The sequence below is a fragment of the Siphateles boraxobius genome, unplaced genomic scaffold (assembly GCF_051911475.1).
Source record: "Siphateles boraxobius isolate OS27281-9 unplaced genomic scaffold, OSU_SipBor_1 66, whole genome shotgun sequence".
NCBI classification, from domain to species: Eukaryota; Metazoa; Chordata; class Actinopteri; order Cypriniformes; family Leuciscidae; genus Siphateles; species Siphateles boraxobius.
Window position 1 is genome coordinate 16401723 of NW_027509193.1, and position 22384 is coordinate 16424106.

General features: G+C 39.3%; 1 protein-coding gene across 6 annotated transcripts in view; it reads right to left on the minus strand.

The window, feature by feature from the left end:
- Window positions 1–22384, minus strand: part of rbfox1 (RNA binding fox-1 homolog 1) — a 158156-nt gene that overhangs the window by 118936 nt on the left and 16836 nt on the right. For 2 of the 6 annotated variants that reach the window (XM_077212598.1, XM_077212592.1), the window contains exon 1: window positions 8696–8875. The exons of 2 other annotated variants lie outside the window; for them this stretch is intronic. In XM_077212598.1, the coding sequence (XP_077068713.1) occupies window positions 8696–8794 (99 nt within the window). In that variant the 5' untranslated portion in view covers window positions 8795–8875. Of the gene's footprint in view, window positions 1–8695; window positions 9211–22384 lie in introns of those variants that run through there. 2 more of the 6 variants (XM_077212588.1, XM_077212590.1) reach the window with 2 other exon arrangements.

The window sequence follows — 22384 nt, forward strand, 5'->3', positions numbered from 1 at the left end:
CACAAATGAAAACAACTTTTATGGATATTAAAGCCTAAATACAATTGCCAGAATTAAAAAGCTGAACGTAGACTATAAACAAACTACACCATGGCCATGTGCCTTTGTCGTCACCATTACTAAGCTTCCGAAAACTCTTATTAGTATTTATTTAAAATTACACATTAGAATTAACACATTTCTCCTGAAAGTTTGATTTAGAATAGTTTGCAAGAGCATGGTTCTAAGCACAATGAGGCCGTGAAAGTGGACTAGTGTGTAGATGAGTTTTCCTTTTTGGTGGGATGATGTTTAAAGTCCCCAACAACCTCTGTAGTCCCTTGTTAGAAACAGATTTTTCAAAACAAAAATATATATATATATAATAATTCCCAAAGGGAGAATAAAATGTGAAAATATCTTAAGCTTGTGTTGACCACAGACCTTATTTCAAGCATTTAACCAAAAACCCATGCAATGGAACTGGAAGTGCTAGAATGCTAACTCGTTTCTGGGTTTTGGCCTACGAAATAAGTCATAAGTCATCCCTGCAGCACTCTATTACCGACAAACAAAATAGCTGCTGGGGGAAATTACCAAGATGGTCGCCGTGTGAACTGACTTGCCTTAAAGGGCCACGTGCACATACATATGACGAATCATCGGCAAGCCATGCCCGGATATCTTCACCCATCCTTCAGTCTTTTATAACCTCCAATATATGTCAAAACGCTCAGCTTTCTGCACTGCTCAGGGTTGCTTGCGGAACAAATCAAGTCAGAAAGCACTAAAGGGACAAATAGTAGGAAATAATAAGATAAGTGGAGAAAAGGAAGAGCGAGAATGCCGGGAGAAAGATTCCACAGTAAATTTATTACAAAAGCGCAATGACAATATCAGCCACTTCTCTTCTGTGGCTTGAAGTGGAGTGTGCCACTGCATTTTATGATGCATCCTCATTAGAAATCACAGCCTGACTAACTAATTTATCACCCCCTTGTACGTTTGTGAGATCAGCAAATACATGAAGCGACCGAGATCAAAACTCAAAGATCTTGCTCAGCTGGAGGCCGGTACAGCGTGTTTGAGTTTGGGCAGGCACTGCAGTGGAAAGATCGCTCCCTGTCTAATTATCTTGTGAGCAGAACAGGCCGTATGCACGCCCTTGGCCAGGGAGGAGCCCGACGCAAGCCTGCGGCTCCAGTCAATCAGACGTGAGTGAGTGAGACGAGAACCCTGCGCTGACAGCGTTCCTCGGGAGACTCTCTCCGGCACACAATTAACACCAACTACCAGCTTCACTTTTCCAACAGAAAGAACGATACGAATAGCGCAAAACACTGAGTTTTCCTGATATTGTTATATGCGCCACATTCGTGCATCTGATTAAATATTGATTAACATTATTGAGACTTCAGCCCCTCCCCCTCTCCTTCCCCGCGAAAAAAAACAAAAAAAACTGTCCCAGTTTTTCCCACCGATCCGAATAATTGAACAACTCTTTTAGGAACTGAATAGACACAGCTGTAGATGTGGAGGCTGGTGATGCAGGTTTTTGCCTTGCTTTTATTTGCCTTTTTTCCTTTTCTTTTTTTCTCCACAGCTCCCTGAGGTTCACTTGATATGTTGGGGTTTGTTTCTAATGAGCTGCCTGCTGGCTGGGATGCAGTTCCATTTCAGAGCAATTACAGTGGCCGTAATAATCTACAGCAAGCCCTCAACATGCCAACTCCACCTCCTCCCCGTATCGGGCTCCGGTCTCGCTGCCTCTTCTGACTGACCATAAGCAGGGAGTGCTCACATTAAGCAAGGCCTGTCACAGCTGAGTGAAGGCCCTGCTGGACAGAGTTAACCAGCACGACGGGAGCTGACATTTGTTCATTTGGATGTGTTAAACACAGAAGCTCATAAAACATCGCTCGAGCCTGGCCGCTCAGCAGCTGGATAATTACTTTGAGGCAGTGTTGGGGGTAACTTATTACAAGTAACTTGAGTTACGTAATCAGATTACTTTTTCAAGTAACTAGTAAAGTAACGCATTACTTTTTCAATTTACAACAAAATATCTGAGTTACTTTTTCAAATAAGTAACGCTAGTTACTTTTTCACATTTATTGACTGACAGCTCTCCTGTCCCCATGTTGAGAGAAATAAAGTGAGGTGTTGTGTGCATTTGCATTGAACATGCATTTACTCATCTCACTTGCACAAAAACATTCAGTATTCCTCAAAATGAATAAAAACAGTCAAATGCAATCTCAGAATTTTGTGCAAAAGTTTTATAATTAACTATGTTAGATTACACAAATATACTTTATGTATTTAATCTCACTTTATTAACCAATGTCTTTGCTGCTGACCTACAATGATCTAATTCAATCATACTAATAAGCAAAAATGACTTTAGATTAGGTTTGGAAATAAGAGTGTTGAACTTCCTTCTCCTGTATCCTATTGTTATTTAATCAATTACAGCAGCAGCTGAAAGGTTTGTTTGAGCGGCGCCGTCTACAGTAAATATGCATTTCCTTCAGCCTTAGGCTTATTCATTTAACTTTTGATGTGAAAGGGCCTTAACAATTGGCAAAAATAGATTGTTTTAGCTGTTATTAAAAAACAAACAAACAAGCCCATGCAGGTGAGAAAAAGTAACGCAAAAGTAATGTAACGCATTACTTTCCATAAAAAGTAACTAAGTAACGTACTTAGTTACTTTTTGGGGGAGTAACGCAATATTGTAATGCATTACTTTTAAAAGTAACTTTCCCCAACACTGCTTTGAGGCAGCCAGAAGACAAACACGAACACGAGCGCATTATGGGGCTTCGGCTCAATCTTTTCTGCTTCTGTCTGCTTCTGTTCTCGATGCTTTCCTGCCTCGCTTTAATCAGTCTATCGCATCTTTCCGTCTTGCTCTATGTCTTCAGTCTTATATGCAGGTTTAGACGTTGTTGTTAGTCAGCACACATTGATGTAGATGCCGCTTTTAAACCTAGACACACCACTTTTGAGCTGACCACATATAGCAGTTTGGGAGGATAATCACATCACTATGTGACGAATACTGAGCTCATGAATATTCATTTGTTAAAGCTGAGATTGCAAAGTAGGCTACAGTAGTCTTCCTAGACTGTCTGGTCAAGTTAAGGTATTAATATTCATTAGCCATAGAAGTTCAATGCCATCTTAGAATTAAATATTAATTTTACGTTTGCTCAGATATTTTTACTTTTCTTTATTTAAATATCAAAATGATATATAGTAATAATAAAAAATGAGCTGTCAATGTAACATTTTAATTGATTGATATTAACTAAAAAAAAATCACTTACATAAATTCAGTAATACAATATTTTTTTATCAAAGCAGGTCTGTGATTTGCAGTCCCAGCTGCTACTACAGACATCAGCAGCCTCAAGGCACAACTGAACTACTTGACAAGGCATCGTAAAAATGAGGCACTCATGACATGAGATACTACAAAAAAAACACAAAAAAAAGAAACTGTGTGAAACAGGGCCGTGAACACCATAGACATTGACAGAGACGTCACCCAATAATCAAATATGGTCAAATTGTCCCACCCCAATATTTGATATTCTCTGTTTTATATTAGGATGACAAAAAGTAATCAAAACAGCACTCAAAATGTTTGAGATGGCCAATCAAATCAAAGGCGGCAGGCTTTACTGTTCACAAAAACCAAGCGCAAATTTCAACATGACCGTTTAGTTTTACATAGTGAAAGAGTGTGAGAGAGTGTAAGATGTAAGTAGCTAAACATATTTTATGACAGAAATGAAAGTAATGTCCAATGAGGCAAACTATTCGAGTTTTGTTAAATTCAGTTTTGAATTGAAAATAGCCAATATCACTTATTTAATTTGTAATTGAATGTGAATGACTTTACTAAGTTTATTATTTCTTTAATTCCTTTAAAAAAAAAGGCCATTATATTTGTGACAGCATCACCACCAATCCCACAGCAATTTTTTTTGTCCCACCCGATGTTCAAGACATGGTTATGACCTTGATGCAAGGCCAAAGTTTTCCATATAATTAAACAACTAAATACAAATAGGTCGATTGCACATTGATTGGCTATTCCTTTAGAGTAATGACATATTTTTGCATTAATGCACATTATAATTTATTTGATAACTTCATCCTTAAAACTGCTAAAAACAGAAACAGATCTGGTATTTTGTTAATAACAGTCAACAGGGATGAGGGCTGACCACAGAACGGTATGACAAATGCACATATTACGGCATCATACTGAAAACACTATCACACATGGTCTTCCAGAAATAAAACAAATCCAATACCATTATAAAGATGCTTCAACTGAACTGTAAAATAACACAAAAAAAGGGGGGTATGGACAGGATTGGTAAATTGTGCAACAGCTGCAAAAGCAAACAGACATTATTATGAATGTGAGAGACTAATCACTCTTCTACACACAAACACACAAACAGGAACACATGTGCCCAGCAAGGCCCGGCAGATGGTCTCCGCCCCCATTTCCATACACGCGTTGCCTCTCTCTCTTTTTCTCTGTCATCCCTCAGCAATCTCCCACCTCATTCTTCCTTTCGTTCAATCTCTCTCTCCCAGAGGGCCATGCACCGGTGCACAATACGCACACATGACCTAGGACATTCACTACCCTCTTGTTTGCATTCAAGCAATAACCAACTTCCACTAAGAGCATTCAAACAGAGCAGACAAAAGGATGTGATCATTTAGAATCATGGCCCATGACAAACGCAATAGCCCTGGCCTTTACCTGCCTGTCAATGCTTACTGAAGGGTTTGAAAACTCATCAGGACTTGATGACATGACCAATCTCTCATTTCAGCAACTCGCTGAGGGCTGCGAGATGGGAAAGGGATGGAACAAATGAAGCGCTATACAAAGAGCCAAGGATATATTTCAATGCCATGCAACAACAGAAATTAAACTTTCTGGTTGTCTTTTAAAGCATCGAGAGATCAGAGATTAGCCCTAAAAACAAAACATCTACAGCGGAGGTGGTTTTCAAATTGAAGGTTAAATGTTAAATTCACTGTCTTTGTTTGAACACGCATATATCACTCTCTGCATATTTGCCCTTTCAGAAACCTACCCCAGCACAATGACAGGACAGGTTCACTCTCAGGCTTGAGCTCTTAATCATCTCCTTGTTTTTTACACTTTAAATACTTTTGAAATTCAGTATCAATCACTTTAAGTGTCATTCTAACCTGAAGGGGGAAAAAAGTGCATTTCCAACATTATTTAAAAAAATGAAATAATGACATTTACCATATTTTGATCTGAATCTGAATTTAAATGAATTCTGAACACTACTCTTTGGATGAGATTGAAAATAAATAAATAAACGAATAACAAATGCTGAAGCCAAAAGTCCAAATAAAGAAATAAAGAAGCACTTTTTAAATTGACGCAAGCGTTGCTTTATAATAGGTAGCGGATGACACATAAGTACATTGATCTTTTTAAAATAAAAACAAAGATTTTAGGTTCAAGTTTTTCATAAATATGAAAAAGGTTCTGTAAAAGGTGTTCTATTTGTTGAACTATATAATGTATAATGAATTTAAAAGTACAAACACTCCATGTGGTCTAAGGTTATAACAGCTGGATAAAAATGCATAATCATTATAATTCATTTCATTTTACAAATATTTTATACATTTTTTTATATTTTAATTTAGTATATAATTTATATTATTTATTTATAGTGTTTACCATAGAATCTCAACTCTCTAACAGAACTAAAAAATGAATTAAATGAATATGTGTGTGTGTTTGTGATGTGCATGAGCCTTTTGAGAAAGAAACAGTGAAAAGCAGTGTCCAGGAGGCGTGATGGTGTATGGGTGCGCTAGTACTTAAATAAATGAACAGCACTGAGCAGATGTAATGGGAAGGAAAGAGAGAGGAGCAGTTACGCATAGTCAGCACAGATGGGAGTAGCAGAGAGAGAGAGAGAGAGAGAGAGTGTGAGATGGGGGCTGTAAAAGGTCTGCTGAAAGAAAGCAATAGCCATGTGACTTTGGTTCGGATTGATTTTAGCCGTGAAGACCAGGTGACCACACCTCCCACACCGCCCACTCCAGGTCAGGCCGGGGTCCTGCGGCAGGAGGGAGATAGGAGCGGGTGCAGGACGCCCCCGGCTTTAAGGGTCAGGTGAGGTCTAACTGGCAGCTGCTTAAACCTGCCCCGCTACTGACACAAGCACTGTACAAAACGCCATAGTCCTGAGGGTGAAGGCAAACAAATAGCACTGGTAAAATGTGCTTGGAAAAGCACACATTTACATAGGGATAACATATGCTATATATGCACTGACTGCTGTGACTTTAAATAGAGGCAAATAATTAAACGTCTCTGTTCGACTTGAATCTGTCGCTAAGAGACGCTCCTGTTTTATTGAAGTAATTAGTTTGCATAGATGAAAATAATTCTACCAATGGATGCAAACATTCCTTAAGCACTCGAACTAAGTGGCCCTGCTGATGCACAATCAAACACAAGTTATTCCTAGACAACATTGTTCCGCATGCTAGGTAACGTGACCCACATGTAAAGAAATCAAATCGAGAAACCCCCCCCCCCCAAAAAGCATAGTCGTGTTGTCTGTGCCTAGTCCTGAATGAGACCCCAGCTGTAGTGAGATGTATTCAAAATGTCTTGCATCTCAGCTATAAATAGTCTCAAAGACCCAGATTCCCAGTTCACTCAACACACATGAATGTGTGCGCACACACACTCAAAAACAGAAATGCTTGTGCAGGCACATACATATTTGAGAATCAGAAAAATAAAGATCAAGTAATCAATCAACCTCTATGTCATGATGACCTTAGAACACACATCCCAGCTAAAATGAAAAGAAAATTTAGCCAAATACAAACAAACAAAAACCAAACTAAAAAATGAATTGCTTTATAAAATCCATAACAACTTTGATAATAGCAAGAAAATATTAAAATTGATAATTAATAATAAGATATAAATTTACACCTTAAGCAACAAGGTATCATAAAGTTAAAATATCATTTGTTCTCCCATAGAAATGAATGACTGACATACTCTGCCTTGATTAGAGAAATAAAAGCTGTCTCTTTGTTAGAAAAAAATATATTTATCACTCAGATGTATTTGCAATTAAACTGACATGGAATGCAATTTCTATTGGATAAGACAAAGGTTAGAGGTGTCACTGAAGGTTAATGGTGGCTCGGTGCGACAGATGAAAGTTAAATGAGATCACTGATCTCAGTCACGCCGAGTCTGGAGAGAGACATGCAATGGCATATAGGATCTGAAGACTGATCGATTCCATAGATTAACTTTTGATTTGATAAATCCCCTTGAATTGTCAACACTCTAGGAGCTGATTCACTGTTTGGAAAAGGCACTGATGATTTGAAGTGTATCAGATAATCAGGGGATGAAAAGATGCCCAAAGGGTGTAGTCTAGAACATTAATGACTCTAAATTAAAAATCTTTTTTTTTTTTGCAGCATGAACCAAGTTAATCATAAAAGAGATTTAAATATGATCTAATAAGTGTAATTATATATATTTTTTAAAAATTAAGAGGATTGTACATGTATAACAAAAGGCAAGCAAAAGGCATTAAACAGACATGCACACACAATATGCTGAGCACATGAGGATATCATGTAGCAAAGTCATAAGAGTCAGCAGAATTGTTTATCACACGGTAAAACCATGAAGTGTTTCACCTCAACCCGAGACGTGGAAAATCAGCTTGCACTCTTTTAAAATACCTTAGGATGCTTGGTTATATATAGACTACTTTTAAGACTACGGATGACATGGCAGATTATTTATTTAAATTGATCATGCACAAACTTAAATAGCGACAGATGTTTCTCAAAAGATTCATGACCAACAGTTACACTAGTAGACAAAATCCCTCTCTTACCACACTGTCCACTTTCATATGTGTTCCACTTACACCGTTTGTGGCAAGCCCCTTTAACTTTCACTCCTTTCTGTCTAGTATTTATGTTACTAGCACTTATTAATTTATTTTTAGTAGTGATCCAGTCATAGCTGGTAACTTTTTCAGTTTCAAAAGTTCCCAACTGAAAAGTCAATAGATTCTATAACAGGCTATCTCTAGTGGCTAGTATGAATTCCATTTTTACACTAGTATTTTATAGTTACTAGTCTACAAGCTTATGAGAAACCATCCCAATTGTTATGACTAACATTTCATAGTAAAATATCCTCAATAGTTAGTTGCTTTTTCACTTGTCATAAGTAGGCCAATGACTAGTCAAAATAGCTACTTTAAAGTTCAATTAAAACTGGCTACTAACAACTGAAATATACTAGTGTCTAATAAACACCAGTGTCTGCAACATATAGGCCTACTACTTGTACAGGATAGTGATTTGGGATAGTAACTACAGCAAAGGAAGTAGGCTATAGCCTACTAGTGCCTTATGAAGAAGTAGTGACTATCTTAATATAATAGACGCGCCTGCATCTAATGAATAATTAGCCTACTTAGTAATAACAAAACATAGATACTAGTAACATGGAAATGCATTCGTTCAAATGAATACTTGTTAAGCCGGCTTGCCACAAACCGCGTTTCTCATATTTGCACTCTATTCCGCGGGTTCGGAGAGGAACGTTGGCGCGCGCGTGCGCGTGCTCACTCACCTGCTGTAAGTACATGAAAGTCAAGGCACAGGAGAGCTGCGGACACATGTCCACATTCGGCAGGGCGACGCACGTTCCGCCCGTCAAGGGATGCTGCATCGTGTTTTCGTCCGCTCGTCCTGTCCTGTCCGCCGAGTTTCACGGGTTCGTTAAGACTGCTTTAGCAGGATCGGCTGCGGTTATGAACCTTGAAGCAGCCACGGAGGGTGCGCAAACGCGGCAGAATAACCGGCTACAAGCGAATGTGAACGTGCGAGCACGAGTGTCCCGGTGGTGAGCGAAAACACAGCGCTTGTCTGATTTCAGTAATAAACTACAACTTTGTAGTTCACACGAAAGTCTATTTGGCACGTTTCTCGCTTTTGTAAATAAACTTGATCACAGGCAAGAGGTACGAGAGTTGGTGACTGGACGTAGTGAAGTTGAAGCAGATCTGTTTTTCCATTCGCTGTCAGAAGAGTCCGGGCGCACCGTCTGTTTCATTGAGCAGCATCTGAATCTCCTAGGCGAAGAGATGCGGGGCGGGGGCCAATCCTAAATCACACATTCATTTTTAACGGGGGTGGGGGAATCTCTCCATTTTTTTCTCTTGCGTGAAACTGAATTGTTCTTATAATTTATTATTATGGCGCCACATAAAGCATGCGCACAGAAATGAACCTCTCAGCCACGTAAACAATCTGCCATCACATTTGTGTTCCATTAAAATCATTTCATATCAGTCTGTAATGCTTTGTGCTTTAAGGAAGACCTGTCCAACCTAATACCTTTAGTGAATTTATAATCACTTATAACACAATTTACCATTCCACATTTACAAAATAAAACATTTGACTGTGATATCAATTGATGAGGGTTTGACTTAATGCTAATTTGGTATTTGGTATTTGGTATTCTTTTGTATTTTACAAAAAAAATGTAAATATTTAACCCATTTAATGGGTATACCTAGAAAAAAAAATATATAAATATATATTTATTTAGCACGTTTTGGTTCGATTATACAATTATTACAATATTTCTTTTTTTTATTATTATTTAAAAATAGACCCAACTGTTTATTTTTATCATTATTATTATGAGTCTCTAACAGTTGAAATGTCCATTAAGGTTCAAAATAAATGTATCATTGCTATAGACAACCACTGTCATCAAAAACATGTTTGATTTGTAAGATTTTATTTTTCAGAATTCAAATAAATAAATAGATAAATAAAACATTTCACTGAGATCAATGCAGAACCATCTGAACCTAAGGACCATTTGGTTTATGTTTTAATTTATTTTATTTTTTTCTCTCCCTATTTTACTATTTAGTTGATCCAGAAGCCCTCTGAAACTATTGCATCAAAAAATATGCTTGCCTTTGAAAAAAATTCACAAACACAATCCCACGTTATGATTGATTTTCACTGCTTATATCCTGGAAACAATGCTGATGGTGAAAACTGTATTTTTGTAAACCGCAGTGATAGCTAATGATTTCTGTGAATTACATACAGCACTCACAGAGTTACATCCTCAAAAAGTGCTCTACCAAATGACTGAAAGGCCTGTTAAAATATAATGAAATCAGGGAAAACATTTTTTTGAATGAGCCATATCATTGAACACTATAGTGAAAAGGAAATAGGACAAAAAGGGTTCAGCAAACTGAGACATATAAGGCCAACGCAAGAGAGTATGCTTATCTAAATCATAAAAGAGCTTTTGTGTGCACTAGGCCAAATGTTAGGCACTAAATAATTAATTAAACCACACACAAATGTTTGAATTTATTGTTCAACATGCTCCTTTTAACATCACTTTGGCCTTATCTCCCTATCAGCAGCAAGGTCTTTATTGTAAATTCATTAACAGAAGTTTAATGTTAAATACAACTGATATTCAACCGACAGGCCGACCAAGGTCTAAGCAGAAAGTGCAAAGATACAGTAGGGGGGAAAAAAAAGTTGAATTATTCGTGTTCTTTCTCTTTAATCTTCCCCCCCCCCCCCCCCCCCCCCCCCCCCCCTCTTTGCACCATGTTTCAACCTAAGGTGACTTGCAAATCCATAGCAAGATTTCATATCCTTGTTACTTTAAAAGAGCAGAGTCATAAAAATCAATGTTTTTCTATGTTGCACGAGGGGCCGTAATTAAAACGGTCTTCTGAGGAGCCGGCAGACATGTATTATGGAGAGGGCAGCAGACTGCTTTGCTCCATTTTACTCTTTCTCTTCTCCACCCCTCTCATAGCCTGAAGGCAAGACCATTTCTTCCCCCTCCCCACCCATAGACGTCTTCTCGGCCTTTCCTCCTGAATTTCTTTCTTCTAGCTTTTTCCTCTCTTGATGCTACAGAGTACAAAATAATAACTGGACCATCAACCAGTGCATCTTCCAAAAAAAAAAGAGAAAGAAAGAAAGAAAAGAGGATTCGGTCAGCGTTTCATTGCAGATAGTAGTGTTTATTTTGCTGCATGTCACTGTGCCTTTGACATGTGATGAGGCATGGCTGCCCTTTGCAGTGCGTCTGTTGTCTTCGCCTTTACTGAATAAATAAGCAGGGACTGCATATTGAGAGAGAGAAACCTCGTTTATCTCTTTGTTTGTCAGTGATGGCTCTCTCTCAGATTTCTTGTGTACATTGTGTTATTGGTCTGTCTGTGATGGGCAGAAAGAGGGGGAGGAGAGAGGTTGGAGGGAAGCAACAAGGTTTCTAAAGCTTGTGTGCTTTTTCCTTTTGCACTGTGAGAACACCTAATGTCAAATTCATCCAAAGAATTAGGAATAGCACAATTCTATTAATAATGAAATGAGAGAAAGCTCTGATGTTTGCCATGCTGAAAAACTGGTTAAGATTTCAGGATAATGATTTACTACATATTTCTACATCAGATATTGACATTTAAAAATAAAATGGATTTACGATGTCTGCAATGAAATTGAGAAAAATGAAAATGCTGTCATTATTTACTTGTCTTGTTACTGTATGGCATTTTTTAACTGCCAAGTAACACAAAACAAGGTATTTTGAATAATGTATATTACCTACACAATGAATGTCAGTGGGGTCCAAAATGACTTTGGAGCTGATTTAATTTTATTGCATAAAAAAAGAATGAAACATTTTTCAAAATATCTTCTTTTGTGATTAACAAAACAAAGTCATACAGGTTTGGAATGACATAGAGTTAAAAATAATGACAGAAAGTTAATTTTTTGTCTGAACTCTCCCTTTAAGAAATACTTAGAGAGTGAAACCAGCTGAATGAAATTTAAGGCGGGAATTCACAGTATCCATTGGGATTTGTTGAAATTGTGTCAAGTGAAACATGATTTTATTGGCGAATATTATTTTCCCCACCTGCACAGCCTTGGTTACATCAGCAGAGGCTGCGAAAAGTTAATACATTTTTGATGAAAGTTATGATTTTTTTTTTCTTTTTTTCTTTAGATTAACGTGCACAATAAGACCAGGAACAATTCTGAAAAGTAAGTAAATAGTTTTGGATAGAAAGTACATTTTGGACCAAAAAATATTTGGCCCTGTTCTACTTTTAGATGGACCCAAACGTACCATATTACCACTGTTAATCGTTTCTGTAACAGTCACCAGCTGGAGTGCCCTTGAGAGCCACCAGAGGGGACTCCATATCAGACTAATTGTCATTCACTCACAAACTACATCTCCCATAACTCACTGCCTGGACTCTTCATCCATTACCAAATTCACCTGCGTCTCATTATCTTGTTTAGCTCACCCCATATAAACCTGGTTTTCTTATGTAATTTTTCTGTTTTTCTTCATTATCTGCGAAGTCTTGTTTAGTCTTACACTGCAATTCCGAGCATCCTCCCTGGTTTCATGTCTCTTGGTTTTGGATTTCTTGCCTGTTCCATGGATTACTCTTTTGCCCGTGAGGTTTTTGCCACTATGGATCCAGCAGTACGTCTCGTCCGCCTTCATCAAGGAACTCGCTCACTGGAGGACCGCATTCAGGACTTCCTAGGTATTGCCAATTTCACTAACCTCCCAGACCATGCTCTCATTGACCTCTTTTGTTATGTACTCAACAACCCGTTAAAATCCACTTTAATCCGTGATGGTCCCCGAGGATCACTGAGCGACTTCCTAGATTATACCCTTCATTTGACTGGTTCCTCCTTCACTTTTGGGGAGTTTAAGGACGTATCCCTAAGACATTTTTTGGGAGGGGGCAGTATGCACCAAGCGCTGGTGGCCGCAGAGCTTGGCCCACCATGTTCACCACCATGTCCAGTGAAGATGCCTGCTGAGCCTGAGCTTCTTCATGTCATGCATGCCGAGTCTGAGCGTCTTCATGTCATGCATGCCGAGTCTGAGCGTCTGAGCGCGATGCCTGCTGAGCCTGAGCTTCTTCACGTCATGCCCGCTGAGCCTGAGCTTCTTCACGTCATGCCTGCCGAGCTGAGCTTCTTCACGCCGAGGCCGCTGTGCCTGAGTCAGCTCCGGATGATACAGCGCTGATCATCATGGCCACGGCTATTGTGTGTGTGTGGGCATATTGTGTGTGTGTGGGCAACACACACATCAACTCCATCCCATGATGCCTCAGCCAAGTAGGCCGCCGCAGTTCCAGAGTCTCGCCCCGTGATGGCTGCCGCCACGCCTGTGTCTTCGGACAAGATGGCCGCCACCACGCCTGTGTCTTCAGACAAGATGGCCGCCACCACGCCTGTGTCTTTGGACAAGATGGTAGCATCTACGCATTTGTCTTTGGACAAGATGGCCGACTCTACGCCTGTGTCTTCGGACAAGATGGACGCCTCTACACCTGTGTCTACGCCAGTGTCTTCAGACAAGATGGCTGCTTCTGCCCCTAGAGCACCTGCTCCGCCCTGGCCGCCGGCCCAGCCTGCTTCGCCTCGGTATCCAGGCCCTCTTCCGCTCCACGGGCCTGGCCCTCCAACCCGCCCCCAGGCCCACCTCCGCTCCACCTCCCTTCTGGACAATTTTAGGAGCATCTGGAAGCTGCTCCTTTGAGGGGGGATATGTTATGGTCATAATCTGGAGTGCCCTTGAGAGCCACCAGAGGGCACTCCACATCAGACTATTGTCATTCCCTCACAAACTACATCTCCCATAACCCACTGCCCGGACTCTTCATCCATTATCACATTCACCTGTGTTTTATCCTGTCTCATTTATCTCATTATCTTGTTTAGCTCACCCCATATAAGCCTGTTTTTTTCATCCATTATCTTCGAAGTCTTGATTAGTGTTACACTGAAATTCCGAGCATTCTCACTGGTTTCATGTCTCTTGGTTTTGGATTCCTTCCCTGTTCCATGGATTACTCTTTGGCCCGTGTTTCCTGCCTTGTTGTACTTGTTTGTATGGACTGCCTGTCTGTGTTTGACCTTGCCTGTACTTTGGATTACGTCTTTGGATTACCCTGTTCAATAAATACTGCATTTGGATCCTCAACCTCTCAGAGCAGATCATGACAGTTTCTCACAATCTGTGCTTTTATATAACAGCACAACAACAATAGAAACCACCCTAGAATAAGGAAGAAAACATTTAAGGTGAGAATAAAATTTAATCATACCCTGAGCTGGAAAACAGTTCACGGTTATTTCAAGCTTTTAGGGTTTAGATAGAATTTCACTGACATTTTATCAGTAACTGACAGAAGAAGTGAGCTCGATGTAATAACTGTTATTGTGTGCCATGGTACACATCAACACTAATGAGAAGGACCTGCTGCATTTACACCTGAAGGAAAAAAAAACGTGTCAGTGGCTAATACTTAGTTTGCCTTGCCATTTGCTCATTTGCAATACACGCTCTGCGTCTGTTGTGGCGTTATCAGTTAAATATGACAAACACGAATACAAATCCCTCCTCTTGAATTGTGTTTCTCTAAAAGCAGACTGCTTCCCACCACACCACAACCAATTGACTCTGCTGTTAAAAGGGAACATGGTTGGTTTTTTCCAATATGTTTTTTTAAATTATTAATGCATGGCCAGCTCTCAAACGCACATCAACAGGAAAACAAAGTCAAAGATGGAGATGCGTTTTGCTAAACAGGCCAGCACGTACTTGTGATGTTTTCGATCAAAACGACAACTAATATCACCTTGTTGTCCCACTTAGAGGACAAAACACGAAAGAGATGACAAAGGAAATCCATATACATATGACAAACAACACATCTTTCAGATGTATGCGACAAACCACGGCAGCTTCGGAGGTGCAACGCAACTTTTGGCGTGTTTAGATCCCTCCGAGTGTCTAAGTAAATGAGCTGTGGCAGTGCTTGCCACATTGTCATTTAGGATCAGGTTGGGTGTATTTCAGTAGCAGGGTGCTGAGCTACAGGCCCGGGCTTCATTTCAGGCTGTGCACCCGATGTGAGCATCACCATCGCTGACAGACTAATAAGGAAGGACTGGCTGCCTCCACCCCGTGTCAGGAAGTTGACAGGACTGCAGCAGGTGCTGAACGTGTAGGGAAGATTGATGAAGTCACATGGAGGTGGATTGCAGGGAGCCGGTTTGGTCATTGTTAGTGTTATTTTTCATTACGATCCCGGCTTGCTTAATGTAAATCCTAAGTCAGGGTGATGGCTAACATCCTCAGCCACAGTGTGATGGGTTTTGTGCAGAAAAATCAGCCATTATCTAGCCGGGCTGCCGGGCCGATGAGCCTGGCGTTCAGACTGTGATGGCTGAGACTCATTGTAAATAGTATTGTTTGTTTCTCCCGGTTGGTGGAGAATGCAGGCAACTTCTCCAATCATTTCCAGTAGGAAAATAAAATAAAAAAACACCATAACCGAATAGGAGTGATATATTTTCTCTACTTTGGGCTGGAAATAGAAGGGCACAAACTCTGCACGGTCACGCTCTGCATAGGAATTCAAACCGTCGCCTGATATGTGACACTTTTCCAAACGCCACAGACGGCCGCATCAGTGACGATCAGTGCCGGGAGGCTAATCAGAGATTCCTTGCCGCTCTTTTACTTTGGACATCGCACAATTTGGAAAAGTCAGTTTACATGACAGTAATTACGGAAACAGATGGGGCTCCGGCAAAAATACGGCGGCGCGGAGACAATGGGCCCAATGCATGGGGGACTTTCGGGGGCAATGAGGAGTGCAGACAGATTGCATGGCAGCTGAGACTGCCTTTCATTAGCACTTGAGTGTGCGTCTGGAAGCAACAGAAATGCGAGTCGTTTGTTACCCCGCTGCTGTCTGTGCTAGGGGCCTGCAAATTGATTACTGGGTGGGACGAGGCAAGCGATCCTTAGCACCTCCACACAGCTGGTTACCTAGAGCAGAAGCTGCAGAGATGCTAGCTGTCCACCCCCAGCTTTGGGTTGACAGCAGCTGCTGATCTGCGCTCATTTCGATGCATTAAGACTTTGCTGTCTTTTTAATTGGCAACAAAAACAATCCCATCTCACCGTTAATCACCTCTGTGGAAACGTGTGGGGAAAAAAAGAATCAGTGCCTTTTCTTCTTTGTCTATTTTCTCCTTTTTTTCTCCTCCAGTGTTCCTATATATAAAAACCATGGAAACAGAATATCCTTTAAATAGAAGACAAACGCTCAGAAAAGATGGAGGCCAGCGGTAGAGTGCTAATTAGATGTTTGTGGGTGCTAAAATCATAACAAGTAATGCTGAAGTGTTTTTCTACCAATTAGTTCTTCAGCTCATAATCGAAACCCCAAAGGTCCAGAGCAGATATATATATATATATATATATATATATATATATATATATATATATAAATATATACAGGCTATAAAAAAAACAACACACTAAAAGGATGTTTGTAAAAATGGGGACAGGGGAAGGGTTGCGGACAGGGCCGGGGCGAAGGGAGGTGCTCTTTACGCCCAGACACCGATTCGGAGCGACATCTTAGAGAGCTGGGGCAAACGCTGTGGATGACTTCCCCGTGCTTTCACCAGGCACTGCCATTAGAGTGCTTTAGCTTCCATTAACGTGTCACTTTCCTTTGCTGCAGAGCCCGTGAGGAGGGGGCGATTCGTTCTGACAGGACCAGGGGCTGTCACATGAAGTAACGGTTCAGCACCGACCAACAGGAAAAGCCTCAGAGCTGACGGATCCACGATCCATCAGAGCTGACGTGCAGGCCTCCTCCACCACAGATCCGACTGAGGCGCGAGGACAGGAGTCCATTAATTAACCGCTTAATATGTGGAGCTCTGAAATTCCCGCGCCACTGAGCATGCCGCTGTCTTGATTCGAGTGAATCAATTTCTTTTTTTTTTAAGAGATACACACGTAAAGAAAGATTCACACCAATAATGAAAAACAGTGAGATAATAGAAGTACAAGGGTTCCAGCCTAAATATGTTCTACATTCATGTGGGCATTCTATATTTATTAGTGGATAGATTCTACAGTTATAATAAGAACCGTTTCAAATATAATATTAGAATGAACTAGCATGTTTTTGAAGAAGAAATACTCCAGTCGTAGTCAATAATGTCAGGGACTGATTCATTTGAGCTGCGCGAGTTAAAGCTGAACAATGAACAATGAATGAACACTGGCAAATGGAAGTGCGTTATTATTGGATTAATTAAGTTACCGAAGCGCATCTAATACATACCAGATTAATCAGATATATGCACAATATAAACATAATCTTACAACTTGCATCTGCATAAAATGGCACAAATGTACAAGTGATCTTGACCTAAGTTACTTGCTAGAGTGCATCAATATGTATGTCACTTTTGTAAATTTCTACTTTCTGTAACGACACACTAAAGCATGGACAATGAATAACTACTGCATAAACATTCACAATGTTATAATGGTGTACTCAATATATGTAACTTCAATAGCTTAAATTTGTCAACTACAATTAGACATAATTCTTAGTAAAACTGACTAAAATCAGTGAATATAAAATGATAAAATATTACTAATGAAGTTAAACTACATTTTCATAAAAAAGACTAAAACTATGAGCAAACCAAAAATCTATATAACACTGTAACCCCTTCAGAAAAAGAGGTACATTTTAAGTGATTCAGTTTCAAAGACGTCTCCATTTACAGTATAATACAACAGCGGGTCCAAACACATCAATATTGAGAAAGTGTTGTGAAGGGATGCTGCATTGTAGTCATTAGCATATCATTAATTAGCTTCCCACTTCCTTATTAAGACTGCAAAAGAGCAAAGGCCCTCCGGAGGGACTCGCCTTCATTTAAGTGGCAGCGTGAGGTAGGGAACAATCGGAGGAGTACTCGTCTCCCGAGACCACTCCCTGTAATCATCAGCTGCTGCTCTGAGACACGCCCTGCTCATTCAAATCACAACCAACCCGCCGCGGCACCTGTAATTCAAACGCCAGCTAACCCAGCAGCTGGCAAATTATATCAAAATGTCTGATGTTTGTGCTCAACTTCTGAGCCAGTCAGTCTTGCTAAAAGGAGGACAGATGGTACCGTTTCTTCGGTTATACTTTTAGCATGTACAGGCAAACAAACCGGCTTCGCCATCATGATGTTTTATGAGATTTGACAGAACTAAATCTTGATGCAAACCATTACAGACATCACACTCCGACTGAAGCAAACTCCAAATAAACTTCTGCAAGATTTTGCCTTACACTGAGCATACTGTATTAGCAATGTTATAAAGGCATTGTTTATCTAAACAAATTCATATTTTGCCATAATTTATTCTTCTTTACGTAGTTCCAAACCTGTATCACTTATTGTTTTCTTGCAACACAAAAGAAGTTGATTTTCAACAGTCCACTCCTTACAGTGAAAATAAATGGGGTCCAAACAAAGTCAACTGGACCCCATTGACCTTCATTGTATGGACACCCAGGGGGGGAAAAACACTGAAGCATTTTATTTTTAAATAACTTCTGTTTTACATTGGAAAATAGTTGGGTTGGAGTGACATTTACATAATTACAAATTATAATTTTTTTAGGTGAACTACCCCTTTATTGAAGCGCAAAATCAATTACAAAACTCCAAATGATCCATTCACATCCTCCATTTCCAACCACCACATTCTCCCGTAATATCATCAATTACCTCACTACTTAAAATAACCATCATTCGTACTAAATTTTCCAACATATTAGTCCAACTCCTGCTGCTCATTAAAGGCCTTTCCATTTGTTTGCTCACCGCAAAGGTCCTTAAATCTGCCACAACATCCAAAAAGAGGCCAATTCCACTTTTCCCTGCAGTGTTAATTGAGGGAGCACACTGTCTCCTGAGTAATTATGTCAATGTATAAGAAACATCCTCTTTTCCAGCGCTGCATAAAAAGAACTTTAGGTCTGAGCTTCCTCAAATTAATGCACAATGAGCTTAACAGCCCGTAGATTACATCTGCACATCATGTCAGTGTCTTATTATGACAGGCCTTGACCGGAGATTTCAGCCTTCTGTCGCCCCGGGGCAAATGGGATCAAGATGTTCCTGGACAGAGATAAATTCACTTCTTGAGTGCAAGTTTTCTTGAGGGATGCAATTCTCGTGTTAATGTGATGTAACACGATGTTGTGTGTTACAAATAATGCAAGGTGTTAATAAGTGAATTGCGAAATGCGAAAAAAGCGAGGAGACCGACAGAAATGGGTGAAATTATCTGGCAAACATGTTGAGGAACACACACACTCACACACACACACACACACACACACACACACACACACACACACACACACACACACACACACACACACACACACACACACACACACACACACACACACACACACACACACACACACACACACACACACACACACACACACACACACACACAGAACTGACATGCATAGTCTTAAAGCTGGCTTGCAGTAATTACCCAGCTGCTGAACTACTAGGGTGGCAGGAATGAAAATGAGTACCAATTATTAAATGCACCACAGAGAAGATAGAACACTACAGGAGGTCCACAATGGGACTCATGTTGCTTTGCCATAGCTTCATAAATGCTAAACGACTCAGAAAAGCATTAATATTCCAACTGTTCCATCACTGATTCCAATTTAAAGGAAAAGCGAGCACCTAGATATCATTGAAGTCAATGAGACGCCTATAAAAAACTATTGCGGTAGCCATCTGATGCATTCCAATGAAGGTTTCACACATGTATGGAATGCATTGCACTTTCTCTCAGAGTGTGAGACAACAGGAAATAGCCACACACTGGATCTTACCACCGATAAATATGAAAAAGTAAAACTGACGCAATTTTACCCACTCAACAAAGTGTTTGGATTAAAGAAAAAAGCCAGCAACACTTGTGGTCAAAAACTTTGTGGTCTTAAACTAATTACTTATTATAATCTTAAAATAACTACAGGCCTTCATCAGTATAAAGATGAAGTGCAAATTAAAAATTTTAAAGCAAATCCAAATTTATGAAAACATTTTATTTTCAATTTGCTGTTTCAAGTCATAAGACTTTCTTGTACTACTTGATATTCAAAAATATCATGAACTAAAAATAAAATATATTTCTTGAGAGCATACATTTAATACAAATTTAGTAAGATGGAATATATTTTAATTAAAAAATATATAAATTAATTATTATTAATATTAATACATGTATTATAATAATACTGAATGTTAGTAGCAGCACTATTTTAGTAATATTTTTAAATATTTAAAACCAATTTAATTGATTGTGTAAAAATTTAATTTTACAGAACCCCCCCCCCCCCTCCACCACCACCCACCACCCACCACCCACCACCATGTTTTAAGGATAAGACTCAATACATTTTGTTAGATTTATGCCTAAACTAAGGGTATAAATGTCCAATATGGCCAAAAATTACTACTGACTAAAAAAATTCGAATGAAAAAATACTGACACACGTTTTTTCTGAATCTGTTCCCACCAATAAATGTGACTCGTTCATTCTGTCTGTCTTTCTTTCTTTATTTAAGGCTATACTCTTCTTGTCGTGCACAACGACTCCCTCAACGTTCACACTGTATTACCCTGGGACTTATTAGGTAGCTATATTGTGCCAGCACTCATACTAAGATAACCCTTACCTGGTCTTATCACCGGCACACAAAAGCATGGGATCAAATAGGCCTCCAATGTAATCCATCTCTGTCAGCGGCATTACGGAAATTACCTGTCACAACCATCATGGTCGAGATTGTGTGATTAAACACAAACTTTAAAATAAATACCCAAGGGTAGCAGAACATTCTCAGCAAAAGAATATTTCAATTGAGACCCCCCTCTCTCCACCATTACTCATTAATTGTTCAACAAAGGAATTACGAACGACACAATGTTCTGTCTGAGTAAAAAAAAAAGAAGGCCGACTGAATGTGGGAGATCATCACAGGCTATTGCTTGTAGCTGCAGAATGATCTTTCATTATCTTTAATTCAGATAGGCAGTGTTTTCTGTCATTCCACTGCGCTTGTGACAGAGCTGGAATTGCTATTTCTAAAATAGAGCTGAGAAGTTAAATGGATTTAAACCTTTGTTCACCAGAGTCTTGTGTGCAGGCCGCACTTAATGGAAATGAGTATCCGTGCCTGACAAGATCGGAGGTGCGAGTGGTGACCTGTAGCTTAAAAAAGGACTGCTGTAATTCATAGTACAATTAAAAGACGTTGTCACATCAAACTCTCACATCCTTTCTGCTGGTCTGCACAAACTGTCTAAGTTCCACAAATAAGCTGAAGCTGATTACATTAATGTAAAGACAAACACATATAAAGACTTTTTATTCTTTATCCTAACAGTACCTGTCAAAAGTGTATATTGTTTTTGAAAGAAGTCTCACCAAGGCTGCATTTATGTATAAAAAACAAACAGTAATATTGTTAAATATTATTACAATTTTCTATTTTAATATATTTTAAAATGTATTTTTTTTCCTGTGATGGCAAAGCTGAATTTTCAGCATCATTCCTCCAGTCTTCAGTCACATGATCCTTCAGAAATCATTCTTATGCTCTTATCTTAATTGCGTCCACATGCACCTGCAAGCATGTAGGCTATAGAAATATATGGAAAAAATAGGCTATTTCAATGACTAATGTGTTTTATAACCGCAAATATTTAATTATGAGTAGCTATACAGTATGCATCAAATAATGTGTAATAGGCATGCTATGATAAAGCTTTGCTAATGGTTTTCCACAATATTTTCATCCAGAACAAACCTATGAAAAATACAGTAAACTGTTCAAAGGTAAATGTATAAAGGTTATCGTGGCTATATACGTGACTCTCGTGGTCATCAACTGCCTTTATCTGCCTTTTTTGCTTGAAATCTGTTCACGCAAGCTTCCAAATGCACTATTTATTGCTGACAGAAATCATTTTTTGAGCATTCAAAACTGTGTGGCTTACATTTTGTTGAGTTTATTTATTTTTCAACTTCTGTTTACAAGGTTAGCTTAAAGGTTCACTCAATTTTGATGAAAGACCTTGCAAAATTGTGCAATGACCGTGTTCTCCGGCATCTACAGAGAGGAACAGGAATAAAAATATTCAAAATTTAATCCCAAGGATTCACTCTCACTCCAAAGTAATATTTTGTTCTTTGAGAAATAATTCATGCAATATGTGTGGCAATGAAAATGATATAAGGTTAGGCATTAGATATTGATATAATAACTTATTTAGTGTTATTCATATAATGGACTCGAT